Below are 22732 nucleotides of genomic sequence, written 5' to 3'. Positions count from 1 at the left end.
ACTGCTGGAGATGAAAGAGAAAAAACACTTACTTTCCTGTGCCATGCTTATGACAGTCTCTGTAGTGGCATGGTACTCATCCTCCTCCAGGAAAGTGTTGTGCTGGAAAGAGTCTCCCTGAAACTCATGCTGATCCAGTATCTGCTGAAGAGGGGGTGCCTTAGGCAGCAGCTGGTTCACTATTTCCCGGGAGATGTTTGGGGCTTCTTTCAGCCTAAGTTTGCTCAGGATCTGAGATTTGATGCTCTCCAATCTCATTTCTTTGCTGTGTTTCCTCCACGTACACACGGGGCAATCCTGCTCCTCACTCTCTCCCAATGTGAGCTCCACCTGCAGAGATCCCTTCTGCTGGATAGCCTCTCCTTTGCTTTTGGAGAACTCCATTGACAGGACAAGCATGCAGAGGAACAGAGGACACAGCTGAGGCAGCATTTCTTCACTTGTGAATGTCCAGAGTGGGGCTGCTGGCTGTAGGCTTTTGCTGCTGCACAGAGGACAGCTGCCTTCTGCAGGTCTCTAAAGGGGAGGGGTAGGCAACCACAGATCATGCACTAGGCAAAGGGACTCCTTTTTATATCCCAACTGTTCTCTGTCGTAAAATGCTTTCATTGGCTGGGGTGGTAACAAAAGGCCCCTACTAGGGCTGTCAACAAAGTAAAAAAAAGGAGAAGAGAGAAAGAGAACAGAAGGTAGCAAAGTAACTTAGGACTGAGCTCTCACTGATTCTGTGCCAGTTTGAAATGTAGTCTCTTGGAATTGCAAGTGACAGATCTTAAAGGTATAAAGCCTACTCAATGACCACTCCTATCCCCTTCACGCCCCCCTCACACCCTTACTCACCTTTGTAACTTGGGTCCCTCCCATTTTTCTCTTTAGAATGCATTTAAATGGAGCATGATCTTGCAAATGGATTTTTATGATTAAATACATTATTATTTAGATTATGTGTGTATAACTTTAGTAGTTTTTCATAATTCACTATAATAAAAAGAGTCTTTCATAGTCCATTAGCAAGTATTTCAAACACTATTTTGGGTGAAGTATTTCTCTGTATTACATACTGATCGTCCAACTACATTTTACAACCATCTGACTGTGTGCTTCTCCCATCTATTGTTAGTTGCATTTTGGTACTATAGCTTATTGGACAAAATAGAAAGCATGGAACTGTATACAATATATTTTAAGTCATAGGCTGGGTAGCTTGATTTGTGTCTGAAAATGTGTATATCATAACTGTTGTATGTATCTCATGATTCGTAGCACATGCTGTATTAATTGGGCAGCTTTAATATATCTGAAGAACTCTTTTACTCAGATTGGCATGGACACCTTTTTAGCTTTGAAAAACACCAGCGAGTATGGTATGGTGTATTAAAAAGTCTTAATAAAAATAAGACTGTCATGGCTAAGGCCTTATGTACATGTATTTTTCAAATGCAATAGCATTAGCTTAATTTGCTCCCATAAAATCAGATCAGGAACACCAAGCAGTCGCAACCGTAGACTTGCACTGAAATCAGATTGTATGCAACTTGGTGCAATCAAAAACACAGATTTACACGTGGCATGAGGGATATTAAAAACAACTGTCCTGTGTACGCTGTTCTATATAACCATTCCTATTTTCCTCTACCTTTTTTTCTTATCATTTCAGTTTTGGGTCATCCCATGGGATACTTTGTTTGGATGTGGAAGCCGATGGACAGGTTCATTTAACAGCAGAAAGGAATGTAGTTGTAGACAAACAAATCAGTTTTGTAGATTCAAAAATGATTGCTTAAATAATTGTACAGTGTACTATGGAATATATTGTACACATACTTGCTAATAATAATAATTGTTTGGCTGCACTTACTGTGACAGCTGCAGAACATTAAAGGGGGTAGTTCACCTTTAAAATAATTTTTAGTATAAAGTAAGTTTTTTCAGTTATTTAGCTTTTTGCCCAGCAGCTCTCCAGTTTGGAATTTTAGTTGGTTGCTAGTCTTATTATTTACCCTAGCAACCAGGCAGTGATTGAATGAAAGACTGGAACAGAAATAGGAGAGGGGCTGAATTAAAAGATAAGTAATAAAAAGTAACAATTACAATAAAATTGTGGCCTCAGAGAGAAATAGTTTTTGTCTATCTGAAAGATAGAAAGAGACAGAAAAGAAAACCAAAAACTAAACAAATAAATAATGCACACCAATTGCAAAGTTTCTAGATATAAAACATACTAAAAGTTAACTTAAAGGTAAACCACCACTTTAAGTGTGGAGAACACATATTTTCTATAGGTTTGAGGGAATGGAGAGTAAAATGATTTCATTGAGGGGCTCAGCAACTTCTAGCTAGAATCCCAGCAGCAGCTTCTACTACAAAGTTTATTTTAGGCTCCAAGGCAGCACTGCTACATGCAAACCAGCTAAAGCCAGTTGTTTTCATTTTTTTAATAATTTGAAAATCAGCTAACTGGGAATCTACACTCTTTTTTTTCTTCTTTTCAAACACTCTAAGCTTGGGTTATCACCAAAGCTGAGACTTCCTTTGGTGTGAAGGTATTTGAAGCTGTTTATGTGTTTATGACAAAATTCACACAAACACTTCCTTCAAAAGTGAAGGAACAATGGCAGTCCTCTCCATTAAAGGAAAGGTTGACCTTTTTACAGGTATATACACAAGGGCAAAGATAGCTTTAAAAAAATATCTGAAAAAGAAGATCCTAACAACATTGTAGTACCTAAAAAAGAGATTAAAAATTGAGATTTCTGGTGTCTGTAGAGTCCTCTTGTGTGTAAATGTTGTGATGGAATAGCAAGGAAAACAAAATAATTACGTATGGTGACATATTGGCAAATGCTCCACAGTAATTATGCATTAACCTGAAAATCAATTTCATGCATTCCTGCAAGTTGTCTTTAACCACTGCTGAATACAATTAAAAGGTGGCTCACCTTTATATTAACTTTTAATATGTTATAGAATGTCCAATTCTAAACAACATTTAACTTGGACTTCATTATTAATTTTTTTATAGTTCATCAATTATTCGCCTTCTTCTTCTGACTCTTTCCAGCTTTCAAATGGGGGTCATTGACCCAGCAGCCAAAAAACATTAGCTATGTGTTGCTACAATTTTACTGTTTTTGTTACTTTTTTTTTACTTATCTTACTATTCAGGCCCTCTTCTATTCATATTCCTGTTTCTCATTGAAACCACTGCCTGATTGCTCAGGTAATTGGGACCTTTATAGCTGCTGAAATTCCAAACTGAAGAGATGCTGAACAAAAAGGGCCCGATTCACTAAAGTGCGATAAAAATTATCGCACGCTTTTTTTGCGGTAAAAAAGATGCGAAAACTAGCGCGCGATTCACCATAATATTATCACGTGCGATAAGTTGCCATTTTCGCATGCGGTATTTTTCACGCTAGTTTTAGTGCATGCGTTAATTTCCGCGCTGAAAAGAATACAATTGCATGATTCACTATAACTTTTGCGCGCTAAATATCGCATTCGGCTATGCGAAATTTAACACCTACTATAGGCAGGCGAAAAATTATAGAAAAGTACAGTAAATTAGTTTTTGGCAATAAAATATGGACTTACAGTGTTATTTATTCAAGTATGTGTCTTTTTACTCAATTTTACTTAAGTCTTTTACTTAAGTCTTGGCATGTATGGAATTTCGCTACTAATATACAGTACTATAGCGGTGAATATGTTGTCGCCAAAATATACAGTACTATAGCGGTGAATATTTTGTCGCGATAATGTACTGTACTGTAGCGGTGAATATTTTGTCGCGCAAAATACATTACTATGTATATTTTGTCGATTTTTTTTATCGCGATTTTGTAATCTCGCGACTTGCGGATATTTTGTGGCGATTTTGTAATCTCGTGACATGTGCGACTTGGGGCCATTTTGTGTCATTGAGCCTGCAGCCACCAAACTGAGAGGACCATGCCTGGGGTTTCGGATCTGCTTCCAGGGGAGAGGCGCTACATTATCAGCGTGCTCCTGCGTGCAGGATATGATGACCCGCCGCTGGGGGACTTAGGGGTCCACGAGAGGAAGAGGGCAATCCTGGGCGAGCTAAGAGAGGGTTTGCTCGCCGGGTTAGCCCTTGATGTGGACCCCCGCCAGCTCCAGCGTCTGTGGTCCGTCCTGAAGCGCAGGAGCCCAGAACTGGTAGCTGAAATTGCAGAAGGTAATTATTGTACTTGTACTTGTACTTGTATTGTACAGTATACATTCAGTAAAAGATTTAGCAAGTAATTTGAACTAAAGTACAAATGTAAGAAATGTCAGGGATGATGAAAGTAACATAGTAACATAGTAAGTTTGGTTGAAAAAAGACATACGTCCATCACGTTCAACCATAATGCCAGTGAGGAACTGAAACGTTGGTCACAATAAACCTCTGAATATTATTTCACATCTTTGTGACTCCTTGTGAAAATCCTGTGTGTGCCGTCACCCCATGCCTGTCTAGATTTTGTTTTGCCACAGGCACCCAGGTATTATTGTTCCTTATGGTGTGCAGCTTCCCAGCATTTCGTATTGTATATATATATATATATACACATCTATTTTCAAATACATATGCATAAATAAGTTTAAAGCAGGGGGGAAGCAGCAGGGAGCTTGCAATACTATTTCACAGAACTTCAGCTGGCGCCTCCTCCCCAGGCCCAACCCCAGGCCCTCCAGGCTCTACCAGCCCAGCAGGCTCTACCGGCCCTCGCGGCCCGACCAGCGGCCCCCACGGCCCATCCACCGGCCCCCGCGGCCCGACTACCGGCCCCCGCGGCCCGACTACCGGCCCCCGCGGCCCGACTACTGGCCCCAGCGGCCCGACCTGCGGCCCCAGAGGCCCAAGAACTGGCCCCAGAGGCCCCAGGACCATCGGCCCAAGAGCCAGAAGAGGCCCCTGAGGCCGAATATGTTCCCGAGGCCCCAGGGTCCCCCGAGGCCCCAGACACCCCCCCCTTCTTTCCTCCCCCAGTTTCCCCCCAGGCCCTTGGGTTCTCCCCCCAGGCCCCGGACTCCCCCCAGGCCAAGCGCTGGGCGCCAGGTTCTCCTGCGGGACCATCAGTGCAGGAGGACCTGGCCAACATGAAGGCTAAGCTGGCCCAGCTCTGGGGGGAGGTGGATGAGTTAAAGAGGGACATGGAAGAACTCAAGGGCAGCAAGCCCTAAGTTTTTTTCCCCCCTTTTTTCCAACCTTTTTTCTTTATTTTATTATTATAGTAAAATTTGATATTTTTCTACTTTTGAACTGAGTAATGTCTACTTATTTTGCCTTACTTGATATGGTATTCTATACTTTCATGTAGTTTCCCCTACACTCTTACATTTATCAGTAACAGCATCAATATGCTATATGGGTGAAATTTTTGCAAATTTTCTGGCAACAATTTTGCCTTTAGCCCATTTTGCTGAATAGTAAAACTTGTGTTAATTAGTACGTAGCGTATTTTCTGGCGAGTGTGATAACTGCCAATCCAATGTTTTGTTGCCAGAATAATTGCAATATTAGATTTGTACCCGTTTAATAAAGTGCCCATAACATATTTGCCGTTTATTCTGTGTCTAAAATCTCCCACTTAATTTAAGCCACTTTAGCAAACGGACCCCTAAGTATTTGGCTAAATATTCTTAAATGCCCCCCCCCCCATTTTATTATCTCTAGCGCTTCTTTTTTTTTCTTACTTATATTTTTATAGGTTTTTTGGGGTTTTTTCTGCAAATAAATATTTATACAGCAACTCTCTAGCACTCTGTGCTCTCCCAGGGCAAAATGTCGCCATTTTTATGCTGCCGATTGTCGCGTGCGCATGCGATAAATAGCGTGCATGCGGAAAATACCGCGCACGCTATTTATCACGACAAAAATATCGCATGAAATACCACGCGTAAAATAGCTCAAGTGTACTAATAGTGAATCGTGCGAAAAGTCGGCAAAATTAAGAAGCAGTAAAATTTTTAGCGCATGCTAAAAATAGCGCACGTTATTTCGCACTTTAGTGAATCGGGCCCTATGTGTCATAATGAAGATACTAACAATAATTAAAAATAAAGACCAATTGCAAATTGTCTCAGAATATTACTCTCTACGTCATACTAAAAGTTCATAGGTGAACAACCTCTTTAATTGATGAACCTTACCTTTGCCAGTTTCCACATAAAATTTGTATGTATAAATATACATATAAGTTTCATTTAACATTATTTTAGGGGTAATTTACGCCGATGTCCTCCCCCAACGTGTTTCACTTCTGTGCACTCAGGGGAGGATGTTGGGTGGGGGCCCCTGCAGGGGGTTAGGGGGCGCAGTGGGGGCCCCTGTGGGGGGTGCAGGTGACGCGGCCAGTGGGGGCACCTTTTGGGGTGCAGGGCCCCTGGGGCGGCAGCTGAGGCACTGACAATGGTGAAGCCGCACCTGCTGCTCCCCCAGTAGTTACGTCACTGCAAAAAAGGTGCAGTCAGCCATTTTTTGCGCTTTTCACACTCCATTCTGCTGTGTGCATATTGCTGCAGGTCACTGTGCTCTGTCTCGGGCCTTTCCCCATTACTACAGCGCTGACTACTTTACTGGCGAGCAAACAGGTTGGTATTCCATCCCCCTAACTTTCCCGACGCACAAGTTAGGGAGCAGCAGGAGACATGGTTTCTTGATGGCATGCTTTGCTCTTTGTGACGGATTTTCAATCCTGGCATATAAGTGCTTCTTAATCGAACACTAAGGGGCTTGAGTAAAGAGATACCACCATATAAAAATGTATGACACTTCTAGAGAATCAAAAATATACAATGTAGATTCATACATTAATATTTGACAATTCAGGCACAAACATTAGGGATCAATATTATATAGTATAGTATCAACTATATAAGAAACATTTTTACAGGCACACCTTTAACACTTACACCAATACTTTCTGTGGGAGATATATGTTAGACACAATAAAAACCATTTAGGGGTTGCTTGATGTACAGTATATTGTGTATTTCTTACAGGAGCAGTAGTTTACTGTTCAAACAATGTGCCTGATATTTTTCCCAGTAATATGTATGAGCCCCCTTTTGGGTGCATATTTAAGGTGTTGTCTGACATAAGGGGCTGGGGAATGGCAAATATATTGTATATTTTAATTGAGAGTGTGGGTATGCTATGCTTTTGCATTTTTACTTAGATTTATAGCAGCATGCACTGTGCATACTTTTTGCGTCCCTCCGCCATGTGGACATCAAGGGAGAACCTTTTCCAATTCAAGCAGCCAGGAAGTGTCCCCCATATAGATATACATGTAGGTAATCAATACTGATCACCTAATGCATAACTAAACGTTGCTGTGACAAACAGAAAGTAATTAAAGGAGAACTATACCACCTGTACTAAAAAAGCCCCCTTAACTAGCACTGCCTTGACCTCCCCTCACCTATCCCTTATCGCATAGTTTAACAAGTGTCCCTGTCACTTACCCCCAACCTAAAACAGCAGAGTAGCGCAGCAAGTTACCTGCAACTGAACACATTTCACAGTGTTTTGAGTCAATCCTGGGCCAGTGGGGGTCACAGGATTGATAGATACCTGTGTCCCTCCCCCACCTTTTTTAAAGATATAAGCCACTACCCCACTCATCCTTAATAGCTACTATTCTTCTGTCAGAAGTTGTCAAGGAGCATTTTCAAGGAACAGTAACACCAAAGTGTGTTATATGTATTTGAATAGCATATACCTTTACCCCGCACTGGTAAAAATAATTTATTAATGGACCAATAACACCAAAAAAATAAGTGTTTTAAAGTAATTATAATATAATGTGCTGCTGCTCTGCACAGCTAAAAGTTATGTGTTTGCAGCAGAAAGACTACTATAATTTATATAAATAAACAGCTGGGTATCTACTGGGGAGCCATTTATGCTAAAAAAGGATGGTACAAGTTACATAGTAAATACAATGGTGTTTTACAGAGCTTATCTGTTATCTGCTATGTAACCTGTGCAATTTAGCCCTATTTCAGTTTGAATAGCTATCCCCATGGCTATGCAGCAGCTTTGTTTATATACACTATAGTAGTGTTTCTGCAGCAAACACACAACATGTGTAGGGTAACAGTATATAATATTCTAATTACTTCAATGCACATTCATTTTTGGTGTGACTGTCCAATATTTCCAATTTAATATTAATATTATCCTGTGTAAGAACAAGGCCCATTGTACTCTATAGAGCTTATCTGTCACATGCTGTGTAAAAATTTGCCTTTTTGCCCTATTCAGCTGGAATGGCTGCCCCATTGGCTACACAGCAGCTTATTTAAAGATATATATATAGGAGAGGACCTAAACAGAAATATAAGAGATTAAAAGTAGAAATAACAATACAATTGTAGCCTCACAGAGCAATAGATCTCTGGTTGCCGGGGTCAGTGACCCCCATTTGAAAACTGGAAAAAGTCATACGAAGAAGGCAAATAATTCAAAAACTAGACAGAATAAACAATAAAGACCAACTGAAAAGTTGTTAAGAATTGGTATTCTACAACATACAAAAAGTTCACTTAAAGGTGAACCACCCCTTTAAATGTAAATTAAATATTTTCACTTTTTAATGTTACTGGTCCTTTAACTGCAGGAAATCTTTCATCCAAATATTTGCATATGCAAACTTGTTTGTAAGATTTATGGTCAAAATGTTTGACATTCCTTTATATGGCATAAGGTAAAGACAATTTGGTTTAGCCATGCAGTTACCATTTTAAAGCCATTTGTCGAACAGAAAACTTGTCAAGAATGAACACAGTCAATCATATATGAGTTTCTTCCTTTCTGTGGAACGAGAGACTGGGTAGAGACACATAGGAACTCATACCTGTGTGCGTCATCACTGAGATACTGTTTTTATGGGGCTCTTTGATCATTCATTTTGGGAACACGGTATGGGTTTTGCCATTTTTGTAAAACAATTGAGTCGTAACATTTCGGTGGGCAAAATATCCTGCTATCTGCAATATTTCTTTACTGAAGAATACCTTACTAATAACTAATGCATGGGGTAAAGCAAAGCAATTTTTCTTTACTTATGTTGAAGACTTGGCTTTGCCTGGCTTTGGCAATATCAGAAGGTGGCAAACCTACAGAACTCCTTTAATCTAACTTTGTGAAAACATTCATTCCATCCACAATAAAGGTCTACATGTTCAGGTGGTAATAGTAAAAAGGATCATACTGTATATATCATTCATATGGTTACTAAGTGTCATGATTATGTAAGAAATAAATTCAAATATTACTGCATTTCAGACCAGACCAGACATCAGATTTACACATTTTCAGTGGTAGAATACCAAAGTTCCCATAATATTTTTACTTAGTTAAAAAAAATCATCTCAGTGTCAATGTTTCACTACTTACAGGATCAGGCGTAGTGGTACAGAGAGAGATTTGAAATGTGTGCCATTCCTAATACTAAATTTAGGTATTAGCACTATGAAATACACACCCAACAATTATGTTCTATAATTACTAATTAATAATAACCATAAACGCATCATACAATGTGTATCAGGTTTATCCAAATACATCACTTCATGTTAATACAGAGTATTATATTTAACAGAAAGTAGTGTTACATCATAGAAATGTATAGAATACCTAGTCAGCTTTATTTATATTCCAGAAAGGTAGCTTTCATACTGATATTGTGAGGTATAGGCTTCAAAATCCATTCCACCAGAGTCAGTTCTCAAAGGGAATGATCTTTGAGCAAATGCATGACAAATGCTACAATAATAATAACACCCCAAAAGATTGAAATACCAGTATATCCTAAATATGGCTGGATTCTGACTCAGCACTTCTCTAGGTCATGCTGCAGCAACTTTGGACTAACATTAGTTTAAGCAGTATCCATACAAAGAAGGGAATTACATATGTACTTAAAATATACATCAATTTAAATAACATCCAGACTAAGCTGTCACTTTTAACTCACTCCTCAATAACTTGATTTTGATTGCCAAGCCTTGAAACAGATACCCATGCTTCCATTTTTTAACTCTGTAACAAGCAAACAAGCAGATAATATTGACTCCTAGCAGCAAGTACCAAATTGTTCCTCCCCTTCATGTGCTCAGAGCTGAGTAATGCAGTGTAGTACCTATTCTGATTTGTGACTAGACAGTATGCAACCTGGGGAGTTGACGCACATGAGTTAAAACCATGTGTGACTTTAGGCTACTGTGATAAGATTTGTGTCAGTTAAGTGAGCAATGTTAAGTGGCAGATTTAGTTTATGAAATTATTACACTGGCTTGAATGCCACATACCTGTAATATGAGAGGGTTTGCAACTGCCCACTGCTGGAGATGAAAGAGAAAAAACACTTACTTTCCTGTGCCATGCTTATGACAGTCTCTGTAGTGGCATGGTACTCATCCTCCTCCAGGAAAGTGTTGTGCTGGAAAGAGTCTCCCTGAAACTCATGCTGATCCAGTATCTGCTGAAGAGGGGGTGCCTTAGGCAGCAGCTGGTTCACTACTTCCCGGGAGATGTTTGGGGCTTCTTTCAGCCTAAGTTTGCTCAGGATCTGAGATTTGATGCTCTCCAATCTCATTTCTTTGCTGTGTTTCCTCCACGTACACACGGGGCAATCCTGCTCCTCACTCTCTCCCAATGTGAGTTCCACCTGCAGAGATCCCTTCTGCTGGATAGCCTCTCCTTTGCTTTTGGAGAACTCCATAGACAGGACAAGCATGCAGAGGAACAGAGGACACAGCTGAGACAGCATTTCTTCACTTGTGAATGTCCAGAGTGGGGCTGCTGGCTGTTCTGCTGCTGCTGCTGCTGCTGCACAGAGGACAGCTGCCTTCTGCAGGTCTCTATAGGGGAGGGGTAGGCAACCACAGATCATGCACTAGGCAAAGGGACTCCTTTTTATATCCCAACTGTTCTCTGTCGTAAAATGCTTTCATTGGCTGGGGTGGTAACAAAAGGCCCCTACCAGGGCTGTCAACAAAGTAAAAAAGAAGGAGAGAGGGAGAGGAGAGAAGAGAACAGAACAGAAGGTAGCAAAGTAACTCAGGACTACGCTCTCGGTGTTTCTGTGTCAGTTTGAAATGCAGTCATTTGGATCTGAAAGGGGGCTGTGACAGATCTTAAAGGCACAAAGCCTGCTACTTGGCCACTCCTGTCCCACCCACCCCCTCTCCCACCCTTACCTCTGTGACTTGAACTACCTCCCCTTCCTTCTTCTCAGATGGAATTTTATCAGAGCATAATCTTGTAAATGGGTTATTAAATATTCAATGCATATGTATGTATCTATGTATATATGTGTGTTTGTGCTTTTCCCGTTTTGTGTAATATTTTATCTCTCGCAATTTAAAGTGCATGCTGAAAACACTAACTGTAAAATGTTTGCCTATTAATGTCATTGTCCCCTTGGAAACTGTTATAATTGCACTCATGGACAGAATTACTAGTGACACTATAAGTAGTGTCAGTCAGTGTTGTGGGAGCATTGTACTGTGCCACAAAACATCTTTTCCCATCACATTCTGGCTTGTTCAGCACGTGAATAATGATATTCTGTCCTTTTGTATAATTATTATCTGTATTGCATTACACCAAAAACTATACTATAGTTCTCAAATTTTAATGTGCAACATCTAAGATTCAGTATTTCACTGGACTAGTTAGAATTACTGGGCTGTTGATTTTATACTTTTACCTTCAGTTTTAAATTAGTTTATGTATTCTATTAACATACAGCTTAGTACTTTTTGATATATAGACCAATGTTCTCTCTAATTCCTTTTGCAAATAAATTCTTTTGTGCAAACATTTTTAAAAAATGTGTGCTCAGGTCAGAATTTATATAAAATGTTGTGTTTTCACATAAAATGGGCACAGCTTACAGGCAATCTTGGTATAGACCTTGTGACTGCAAGGTCCCTCCATCTTCATCTCTATCTTTCCTGAATGAGACCCAAATATTCCCCTGACACTGCTCGCAAAGAAAGCGCTTAACAAAGCCATAAGATGTAAAATTCCATTCTAGCACACTCATTGAATAGATGCATGAGGAGTGCTACACTAACAGCAAAGAAGTTTATAATCATCATCTGTTACATTTGTTGACAAAAAAAGCACACAACACAGCAGCATATAAAACATCCGTTGTGCATAACTGAAATCTTTAACAGAATACTATTGTATCAATGATTTATTTTTTCTTGACTCTGCTGACCTCAATTATGTTTCAGCTGCCATCTGTCACTCATAGGGTTACAAATGTCATGAAAATACACCCTTTGTACAATTACCACCTGAACATGTAGGCCTTATTGTGAATGGAATGAGAGATTTATGTTTTATAGGGATAAATAATAAGGAGCCTTGTGTTTTTTTTTTAAAAAATTACAAGATAACACTTTGTATGATTTTACACTTATAGTTCTAGTTCTGGGGTTTTTCTGGACAAACAGCTTTACAATGGTAACTGTATATCCAAATCAAATGGGCTTTATAGAATGCCAAAACACTAACAATTGTCAACCCCCTACCCCCGGCATTAAGCAATCTTTGCCCATTTTTGCATATACAAATGTATGGCTGAAAGATAACATAACTGTTACAGCCAACCAGAAGGTCAGGAAAGATATATTGTACAATTATATTTTGTTTATGTTATTTAAAAGACAGAAGTACAGTATAGAGCAGGATTCTGGTGTTTGTCTGAGCTCCATTTTCCCTGGGGCTTTAAGTATACAGCATATGCCTAAACCTAGGCACATGCATAGAAATATACAGAACAGCATTCGTGTGTGTCAGGGTTGACCCACCTGAGTATAATGCTGTTGTTGTAGGCTGGAGATTTAATCTGAATCACAGCTGGAGGGTGAAGTAAAAAAAAACACACAAACAGATGAAACTACTTTCACAATTAAGTCTTGGGAACAGATTTATCATAATGTTTAGAAGTTGCTGAGAATACACCCCGCTACTGTACATTTACCCTACCTTGTGTCTGCAACGGAATGGATGAAATACGCTCAGATGCAGACACATGTAGCCAATATCCACCAAAAAATGCAAGACTTCATATCTTTGGCGGATATCGGCTACATGTGCCTACACTCCAGCGTATTCCATTCATTCGGGCGCAGGCACAGATAGGAGCGTATGGTGCTATTTTCGGCAGGCGATTATCTGCTTGCCAAAAATATATTCCATACGCTAAGTGTGACATCAGCCTTATACATAAAAACCCACCAATGTTCTATTTATTCCTATGGGATTTTTAGAAGCATTTTTATCAAACTGTGAACTCTAAGGGCAGTGGCAGACAGGGAGATTAGTCACCCCGCAACAAATCTCTGTTGCTGCGACTAATCTTCCCGCAATGCCATCCCACCGGCAAGAATCTAAATCACCAGTGGGATGGCATACATGTTGTTATGATTTCTCGAAGTCGCCCGAAGTTTCCTCTCAAGGCAACTTAGGGCGACTTTGGGAAATTGTAGCGACCCATATGCCCACAGCAACGAAGATTTGTTGCAGGGTGACTAATCTCCCCGTCTGCCACTGCCCTAAGGGTGAAGACACATGGAGCTACTTAGTAGCAGCTACTTGTCATGGCTACTAAATTCCAGAAAACACCCTACCATAGACAATACTTAGAATTGCCTCTGTTAAAACATACATACAATTATCAGGAAATTATCAGAATTGTCTATTCCCATAGCCATGACAAGTAGCTGCTACTAGTAGCCCCCTTTCTAAAAATCCCATAGGAATGAATAGAACATGGCTTTTTAGTTTTTATGTATTTATGATATGTCAACCCCAAAAATAATTTTTTGCCTAATGAAAGAAATTGTAATTTCAAGCAATTTTCCAATGTGAGTTTATTAAAAAAAAATTAAAAAATCCACTAAATGTAATTGCTATTGAAAGCAACATTTGCTGAACTCCTGGTTGTTATGTTTTAAACAATGTTGCAAATACCAGGCTCCTCCAGTAAGACAGGACTGTCAGTCTGCTGCTTGTGTTACTTTGTTTCAAATGCCAGAGCCACCAAGGCAGAGAATTAAAAGGACTGGCAAACACTACGTCCAATAACAGTTATATATACTGTACAAATAACTCAAAAACCATTGCTAATTTGTAATAAATGTATATTGCAATGTTGCTTAGAATTATGTTTCCTTTTATGGGTTGACTTGTCCTTTAAGTTCTAACCCCATATTTTGATAAATCTGCCCCCAAGTTTGACAACACCAAACTTAAAGTGTCTGCAAAAAAACTGTCTGGCTGATGTCAAGTTGAGCTTACTGTCCACACCTAGTATGCCTGTGCTTTTTAAGCATTTTTTAGCCAGTCATACAGCTTCCAAACCTATATAATAGACAAAGTATTCTATATGTCTGTGATAGGAGCAACATGATTTAGCCCTCCTCTTCTCAAAACTTCAAGAAGATTATAGGGATCACTTACAAACTTTAGAGATGCAAGTGCAAGAGTGAATCCCTTAGTGCTCACTTATAGAGCACTTACACCCCAGGGTTTCTGCTCTCTGCACTGAGCACCAAATCAATTACACACTTAGTACAGACAGAAGTGCTAGGAGGCTTCCTACCTCATGAGATCAGCACTGTGTTAATGAAGATAGCTGCTCCCAAATATAGCACAGACTTTTGCGGCTATTTTCACTTGCACCACACAATGAGGTCTTTTTTTCCCGCTATGAAGTGCATTGTAAATGAGCACTGCAGTGGGCAAATTGCTGATCTGATAACATCCAGGTTGCTAAGATTGTGCTCTTCATATGAGGAAATTTCAGAGCAGCAATAAAATTGTGAAAACATTTGGCAGAAATGCACACACCGACTTTGAGCTTAATAAAAACAGTAAAGCATTCCATTGTTTAAAAAGCATTGACATCATTTAACCTTCTTGTGATTTCAACTAGAAGAACAGTATAAGGAAAAGTATTTTTGCAACAATATTTAGGAGTTCAGATGGAGGAAATGTAGAAATAAAGCCCCTCGGTGGCACTAAGAATCTTTTTGTTGGATTTAGTCTTAACAGTGCAGCCATAAACCATTTAACTTCTGGACTTTTAGCCTATGGAGATCCTGTCAAGGCTCAATGTATAAATAAACATTTGTCCATGCCTGTTTGCAAAAGCATTCTTAGCATCCACACAATAAATAGCATAACACAATAAATGTAGTGGCTACTTATTTCTAACAAAAATAATCTTGGCCTTTAACCCATCATGCAGAATTCACCTCTCTTAAGGTTTTTTCATACTGTCTAATTTCAACACACACTTACTAATTTCATAGTTTAATTAAGTGGAATGATTTAACAAGACTAATAAAGCAGGAAGGGTGAGGGCCACTTGCCTTGGCCAATGCTTTCTTAGAATAAAACAGCTCCCGCCACGAAAACGCGTTAAGCGTAAGTCCATGAGATGTACATGTGCCTTTTTAAATGTAACTGAATAAAGACTGTTTTTATTTTTAATCACGTGGTGCTCCGCTTTTTGTGGAAAAATTAGAATAAAACAGGTCTGACTTATGTAATGTTATGGCTTTTGATGGCATCAAAGGGTCATTAATAATCCACAGTAGCCATATCTTAAACCTTAAATACACAGCCTGCATTTATGACAAATTATTTATACTAAATTTCATTTGCTACAACCAAACCTTAAATTGTGTTTTTGCTTCTTTTGCAAGGATGATTAATTTTGTATGGATTCTATTATTATACCATCAGCAGACACATATTAGCTATTTTCATAGTTGTTGGATGCCTCCAGATTTATTTATACTTGTAGATCATGGTCAGACCTTTAGAGACATTTGACTACAGTTTTAAAAGACTTTCAGTTTTGAACCTTCTACTTTCCTGAGCTTTGTTCCAATGTACATTTTTGAACATACAGGGATATAGTTTTACAGGTATGGAACCTGTTATCCATAATACCTGGGCCCTTGGGTTTTCGGGATAAGGGGTCTTTCCGTAATTTTGATTTTAAAATCTACTAAAAATCATTTAAACATTAAATAAACACACTAGAATTGTTTTTTCTCCAATAAGGATTAATTATTTCTTGGAAAATTACAGGTACAATGTGAACAAAATTAGCAGACAAAGGGTTTTGGTGTTAGACAGCAGTGTGCACCGGTTGGTCATGCACAAGGTATGAGTAGAGAGAGCAAGATTTGGCTTTCTGCCGTTGCTCTCCCAACTGCCTCAAGTTTTATACTTTCTTGGATGCAAATAAGCTTCTTTTGCACTGGTTAGAAGTTCACTATAGTCACCCTATTCACAGTAATGGCATCTTGTTGACTAGCTGTATTAGACTAGAGAGTTTAAGATAATAATTGCTTTGAAATTATTGTGTGTGATTATGCTGATTTTGTGCTGTGACTGTCAAAACTGGTAGCAGAACAAGCAGTAGAATCCAATGTGGAGACACCAAAATACGGGATTCATATCAGATACAGGGAAGTGGCTTCCCTGCACTACCATGTTCTCTTAGGTGGATAGTAAAATATTAATGTGAAAAAGCCTGCCTGAATTGTGCCTTTTGGGAATCAGATAAAGATGAAAGATACCTGCTCCCACTGAGATGAACCCTCCCTGAAGTTCATTCCATATTAACAGCCTGTTACTTACAGAAAAGTTTAAAATGCACACTAAATGGTACTCTGGAGATTGCTAACTCATATACACTCTGATTACTGTTGTACAAAACTATAACAAAGGTTGATTGTTTCCTTTCATTAACCACACCCAAAAGTCATTTGAAGCCAGGCTCTCTCAATTCAGCTAGTAATTCAACTTGTCAGGCCTCACTGACAGCAAATACAGGTGAAAAGGATTCTATTATAACCCCATACTCTAGAAAAGACAAATTACAGCCCCACTCATCCAGTAAATACACCTGAAAAGCAGTCGATTTCAACCCCTTCTGAAAGTCAAACCATTTAACCTTCTAGTGATACAAATAAATGAATTGTAGATACCCTCTTTACAGTGTGTATAATTACATTTTCATTTCAAAATTATAAAATGCCAATGGTAAAGTTTGGTGGAGTAGGAATAATAGTCTGAGGCTGTTATCCATGATTTGGACAAAGGCCCCTGGTGTCACCGAAAGCAACCTTAAGGGTGCAGCTTACAAATTACATTCTTGACAAATCAGTGCTTCCAAATTTATGGCAACAGTTTATGGAAGGCCCTTTCCTGTTTCAGCACAAACTGAGGTCTAAAGAAAGTGGCTTTGTTGGATAAATGGAAATGAAAAAACTTGACTGGCCTGCACACAGCTCTATCCAACTCAAATGAAAACCTGAGGGATGAACTGGACACCAGAGTGTAAACCAGACAGGATCACTTATGTTTATGTGGCTCGGTGGAAGCAAATCCCACCAAAAATGGCCTAAAATCTACTGTAACATAAAGTAGTAGCTGTTACATCAAGAAAGAGATGAGAATGAGAAATAGATATACCATAGTGTCACTCAAACCTGGAAAATACTGTAATAATACACTAAACAATTGTTTATATAGAACAAGCTGAAATTGTGTTTACAAGTGCATATAAAATGAATCCTCAGTATGTACAGTGGCGCTGCTATCTTGCCTCGGACAGAAGTGCCCACTGGGTTAGCAGGGGCGGCAAAAATCCACTCCTGGTAACTTAAAGACAAGTGCAGAAATTGCAAATGCGCACTCTGCACTAGTGATGAGCACCCCCTGGACCCAAAAAAACAAGCACAGGGGGTTGTCAAAGGGCACTATTGACTTGGCTACCTCAAGGTGGCACTGAGTGCTGAGATGTCGCTGAGCATTAAAAAACCTTAAATATAAAACAGTTTAGGGCTCATTTACAAATGCTTTCACAAGCGCAAAAAGCAAAATCTAAAGTTAAATTGCAAGAGCAAAATAAAAATGTAAAAAATATATTTTCGCCTATATATAACCCTGCTTTGATGGACTGCTACAATTACAGGGCATACAGACTCAAGTGAGCCCTAAAAATAACACCTGCCTTAAGGATTGGATACATCTAGAGGTCTCTATGTGCGCTGTACATAAACCAGCCACTCACACCTAACGAATCATAGTCGCATGCATCAGCAAGCTGCAAGTGATGACATTATAGCACACAGTGACTATGCCAAATTCATTTTTCACACCTAAGTAAATCATACAAAGTTGCGGAACATGGTTTTGCCTCCAACCATTATTACAGTACTAAAACTGTAGTCGTAAACTATATTATTTGTAAAAAATAAATTAATATTTTGCACTTTTGTTTGTGGCACAAGTTCAAGGCAGGGAGTGGACAGGGGCTGGTGGGGCCCACAAGCTGCAATAACTTTTTAATATATACTACTATATACCACACTATATATGGGGTGTCAAGCTCACCATTAACCACTTCATATTATATCCTCCTCCTAGACTTCATGAATTACATGAATTGATATTCATTTTACTAATTATCAGAAAAGTACTTGGGTCTAATTTTGTTCAGTTCAGACTGACCTTTTTAATCAGAATTAATTGTTTGTTGATGTAATTAATGGTTTCATTAATGGTTTATATGAATTTACTGTGTTTTTACAGTGTTTTCTTTGTGATTAGTGATTAGTAGGCTGGCCAGCTGCTTTTTAATAAGGTTCCATTTATAGACTATTGAGAATCCAGCATACTTCTTCTATTGTTGTACACTATCCCCCAGTGGGTTATATTTGTTGCTAACTGGTCCTTAGCAGTGTTGGGTTCTCTTTCACACTGTATAAACCCTATTATTGTCTAATGCACAACTCCTAAGAGTGAGCTAAGATTGAATACTGCTATCCACTAAAGCCCATTCACAAGTTCCTTATTTACGGTTTTGGTTATCTTGGGCTTGATATAGACTCTTTTACTGAGGCCTAGCTCCAGCTCAGGCCCTCTGACAGATTTATACCTCATGTTGAACAAGGTGTTATACTGCCCCTTTAAAAATAAAATAGTTGTTTATTGAACATCCAACTTAGAACAGCCATGCAATTTCTTTAAAGTATTATTGCAGTTAACCTTGTAAGATGTCAATAGCAGAATTAACAATGCAAATGTAACTCACTCCAAAGATCTTTGTTCTCTGGAATAATTAGACAGGACATTGCAGTAGCATAAGTCTATATTAGGATGGCCATCTTTTGTTGGTGGCAAAACCAGGACAAAGGTGATGACAATCCGTAATAAGCTGTTTTGAACCAAATAGAACCTAGAAGAACTGGGCTGTCCAGATCAAAACTGGACAAGTAGTAATATTTTGACAGAAAAAACATCAAGGGCTTATTATTAAGATATATATATATATGTTTAGTAACTTTATAATATGCAGAAAACATTAGGTCCCGAGCACTACAATTAATAGACCCAGTTTCTGCACTGCACAAAAGGGATACACAGGGATGCTCATTATGATGGAATAAACTCTCCACAAAAGATTTGGCTGAATACTGAAAAATATCCAAACTCTTCTTTGCATGTTCAGTTATCAAACAATGTGCTGTGTCTTCTTTGGACAAAACTTTCATTTGCAGTTGTCTAGAACTTTAAAGGAGAATTGAATCCTAAAATTAGAATATGGCAAGAAATGCTGTATTTTATACACTGAACTTTCTGTTCAGCCCAGACGTTCAGCAGCCCTATAACACTAATGTTCCATGGCTTCAAAATTGTTCTCAGCAGCTCACCATTTTCTCTCATTTTGTAAGGCCATCTGTTAGTGTCAAAGACATGTGGGGACTTATTCTATTACCCTGCAGTGAAAAAGCTAGAGTGTAAGGGAAGTGCTCACTTACCAAGCAACTGCACCCAGGAAAATGATGCTCTCAAAAATCCATTACTTGGTGCAGAGCAGCATTAGGAGGGGCAGCAGACCCCTGTCCTTACTTTGCACCTGCCTTAGGGCAGATTGCAAGCACAGGGCCTCCTGCCGTTCCCCAACTTTCCTAAAAGTCAAGTTAGGAGAGGGTACGCCCCTTGCCTTGGATAGAGTACTGCTGAATGCAGGCAGGACCCTATACAAGGGGCCAGCCCCAGGTCTTTCTGAAACAAAGTGCAGAGACATGCGGCAAGTTACACGATGCAGAACACAGTATTCAAAGTGTGGAAAAACAGCTGATGACCCCTATGGATTTTATGTAAAGGAAATAATTGTACTCGGTAAAGTGATAAAAATGGAACACAAAAAGGATATAGCAGGGTCAAACAACCTTGCACTGGAGAAGAAAAAGGCAGCAGGGTGCTTGAGTCAAGTTCAGTAGGTCAAGGTAGATAGTATGTACAGGTTTTCTTGTCTTGGCTTCTTTTCATAAATTAACGATAAACTGTTTTTATTATGTGTTGTATTACTAATGTATAAAAATGTATAAACATATTATGTTAAAAATTCAAAATAAGGAATAATCATAGTAATAACAATGGCAATATAAGAAGATTTAATGCAGTGATAAAATGTAGTCCTGTGTACCAAGTTATGAGATTCTTAGTTTTCCCAGTGTCTGTTCTCAGATTATCAATCATTGCTTAAACCTTGGCTTGTTGAGTCAATGATATAGTGTTTGTGGAATGAAAAGTAAAGTTTGCTCAGTCAGTGGAGACTGCAGTTAACAGCTTTTTAAACTTACTCTGTCAAACAGAATATTTAGTTAACCTTTTTTTCATTTATACATTCCTTACGTAAATAATCTGCCTTTTCCCTTTTTTTAAGTTTAAAAACTTCAGTAAGCCAATAAATAAGCTTTGAATGAGACCTTTCACCATGAGAAATCATTCCAAATTCACTTTTATCATGTGAATTGAACAAAATAAACTTGTGTAATTGCAAATGCAGTGCTGTACTTTGCACTACACTGTATTTTAACCATAACTTTTACCTGCCCTCATCCCAGCCGAGTGAGGGCATTTGAACTCCATTTAGTTAAATGGAGTTCAACTGAAGTATAAACACATATAATCTCTCTCACAGGTTAAATCTGGGGATACCTATAGTGAATGCTATCTCAAAAGGGAGGATACCTTGGGTCTCTATTCACACTTCTCAAGTATTACCTGAGGTGTACTAACCCCATTACTTCTTCTAATTTAGGGAACTGAGCTGACGGCATGCATGCACCCAAGCTATACATGATTATATAAAGTGTGGGGAAATGTGATTGTGAGGAATGCAGTGACATCATGGAAGTGCAGTATGGAAAGTATGTATAGAAGTATGTATGGCTAGTATTCTTTCCAGCATACATATATGTGTATATGTATATACACAGTATACATTTAATTAATTCTAAGATCAATGTCTTCTGATCCTACATAAATTATACAGTGAGAGAGCATGGGGTACTGGCTCCCAAAATACATTAAATACATTGAGAGGCAATGGCAACTTTGGTCCCAAATAAATTTTATACAGAGATGCAATGGATCCTGACACTCCAGCCCTCCCTTTACCCTTCTAAAAAGCAAGTTAACTGAAGATTGTACAGCATTGTGCAGATCACAATTAACTCAGAAGTCATCATGTTCTTATATCTAGTTGATATTGGAAGATATGAGAAATGTCTGGTTTGGGGCAAACTGCACAGTCTATGGGGTTTTCCCATGAGTATAGCCAGGAGTATTGTTAGTATCATATCATATCATATCTTAGTATCATATTAATTGTACCTGTGTCTCCTCCTGTGCCTGCTTACTACAAACCTATTGTGTTGTATTCTGTTATAATATGCATTCTTCCCCACTTTATTCTTTCTTTAGTTTTATTCATTGAGCTATTGCTTACTGAACTACATGTCATCAGGATGAAAGGAACCACAGTTTGCAACAAAGCAGGATAATTATCAGTAATAGGTTTTAATCATGTCATATATACAGTAGTTTCATTTGCTTCCATTATAGTATAATGGCTAGCTATGTGCCCCTTATTTTGCAAAAAAAATCCTTTTTTTTTGTAGGCACTTTCCATGCACTTTCCATGCATTATGAGGATGGCATGCAGCACTTCTGTATTAAATTTTGGTAAACTATCCCAGAGGTCAAAGCAATTAATGTCAAAAGCTACAGCTTTATAAGAATGGTTCTACACACCTGCCCACATGTGTAAGAGTAGTTAAAACTATAGCAGCACAACCATGTAATGTTTTCCTCTTAACTTTGCATTGAAATATCACTTATATCAGCAAAAGGATTCAATGGGCATTTCCATTCAAGCTGTCATACAAAATGAGACAATATTCAAGCACTGCTGCTCTAGAGGCAAGCACCAACCTTGTAAAACTAATTCTTAAAATTTCCACCTTCCATATTCCACTACTGACTCTTTCCACGGAACAAAACACTCATTATCTCCTGTTAGAAATAGCAAATATAAAAAATATGAAATGCACCTTGATTTGGCATCTACATCTTATTTTTGCTAACCGAGTATAGGCTATATCTTGTTAACTGTTTTATTTATAACGCAGTTCAACAGCTTGCTCTAATGTGATTCTTGCTTTGATTTCTATCTCCTCCTACAGGATTCCTCATAGAGATCATAAAAATTATAATAAATCTAAATTGACCAACATGATTACAAGACCTGCTTTGTGTGTATAACTGATTTATATATGTAATTAGTATAGCTAAAAGAAAGGCATGCCTATCATAAATATG

At 38.6% G+C, this 22732-nt stretch overlaps 1 protein-coding gene across 1 annotated transcript in view; it reads right to left on the bottom strand.

Annotated features, from left to right (window-relative positions):
* gdf11.1 (growth differentiation factor 11, gene 1) overlaps positions 1-711 on the bottom strand; it is a 61816-nt gene extending 61105 nt beyond the window's left edge. The window contains exon 1 of the mRNA XM_002934513.5: positions 33-711. Within this exon, the coding sequence (XP_002934559.1) occupies positions 33-432 (400 nt within the window). The 5' untranslated portion in view covers positions 433-711. The remainder of the gene's footprint in view (positions 1-32) is intronic.
* Positions 712-22732: the final 22021 nt, after the last annotated feature.

The sequence above is a fragment of the Xenopus tropicalis genome, chromosome 2, assembly GCF_000004195.4.
Source record: "Xenopus tropicalis strain Nigerian chromosome 2, UCB_Xtro_10.0, whole genome shotgun sequence".
NCBI lineage: Eukaryota > Metazoa > Chordata > Amphibia > Anura > Pipidae > Xenopus > Xenopus tropicalis.
The sequence above is the reverse complement of the archived record's forward strand: the minus strand, read 5'-3'. Positions and strand labels throughout refer to the sequence as shown.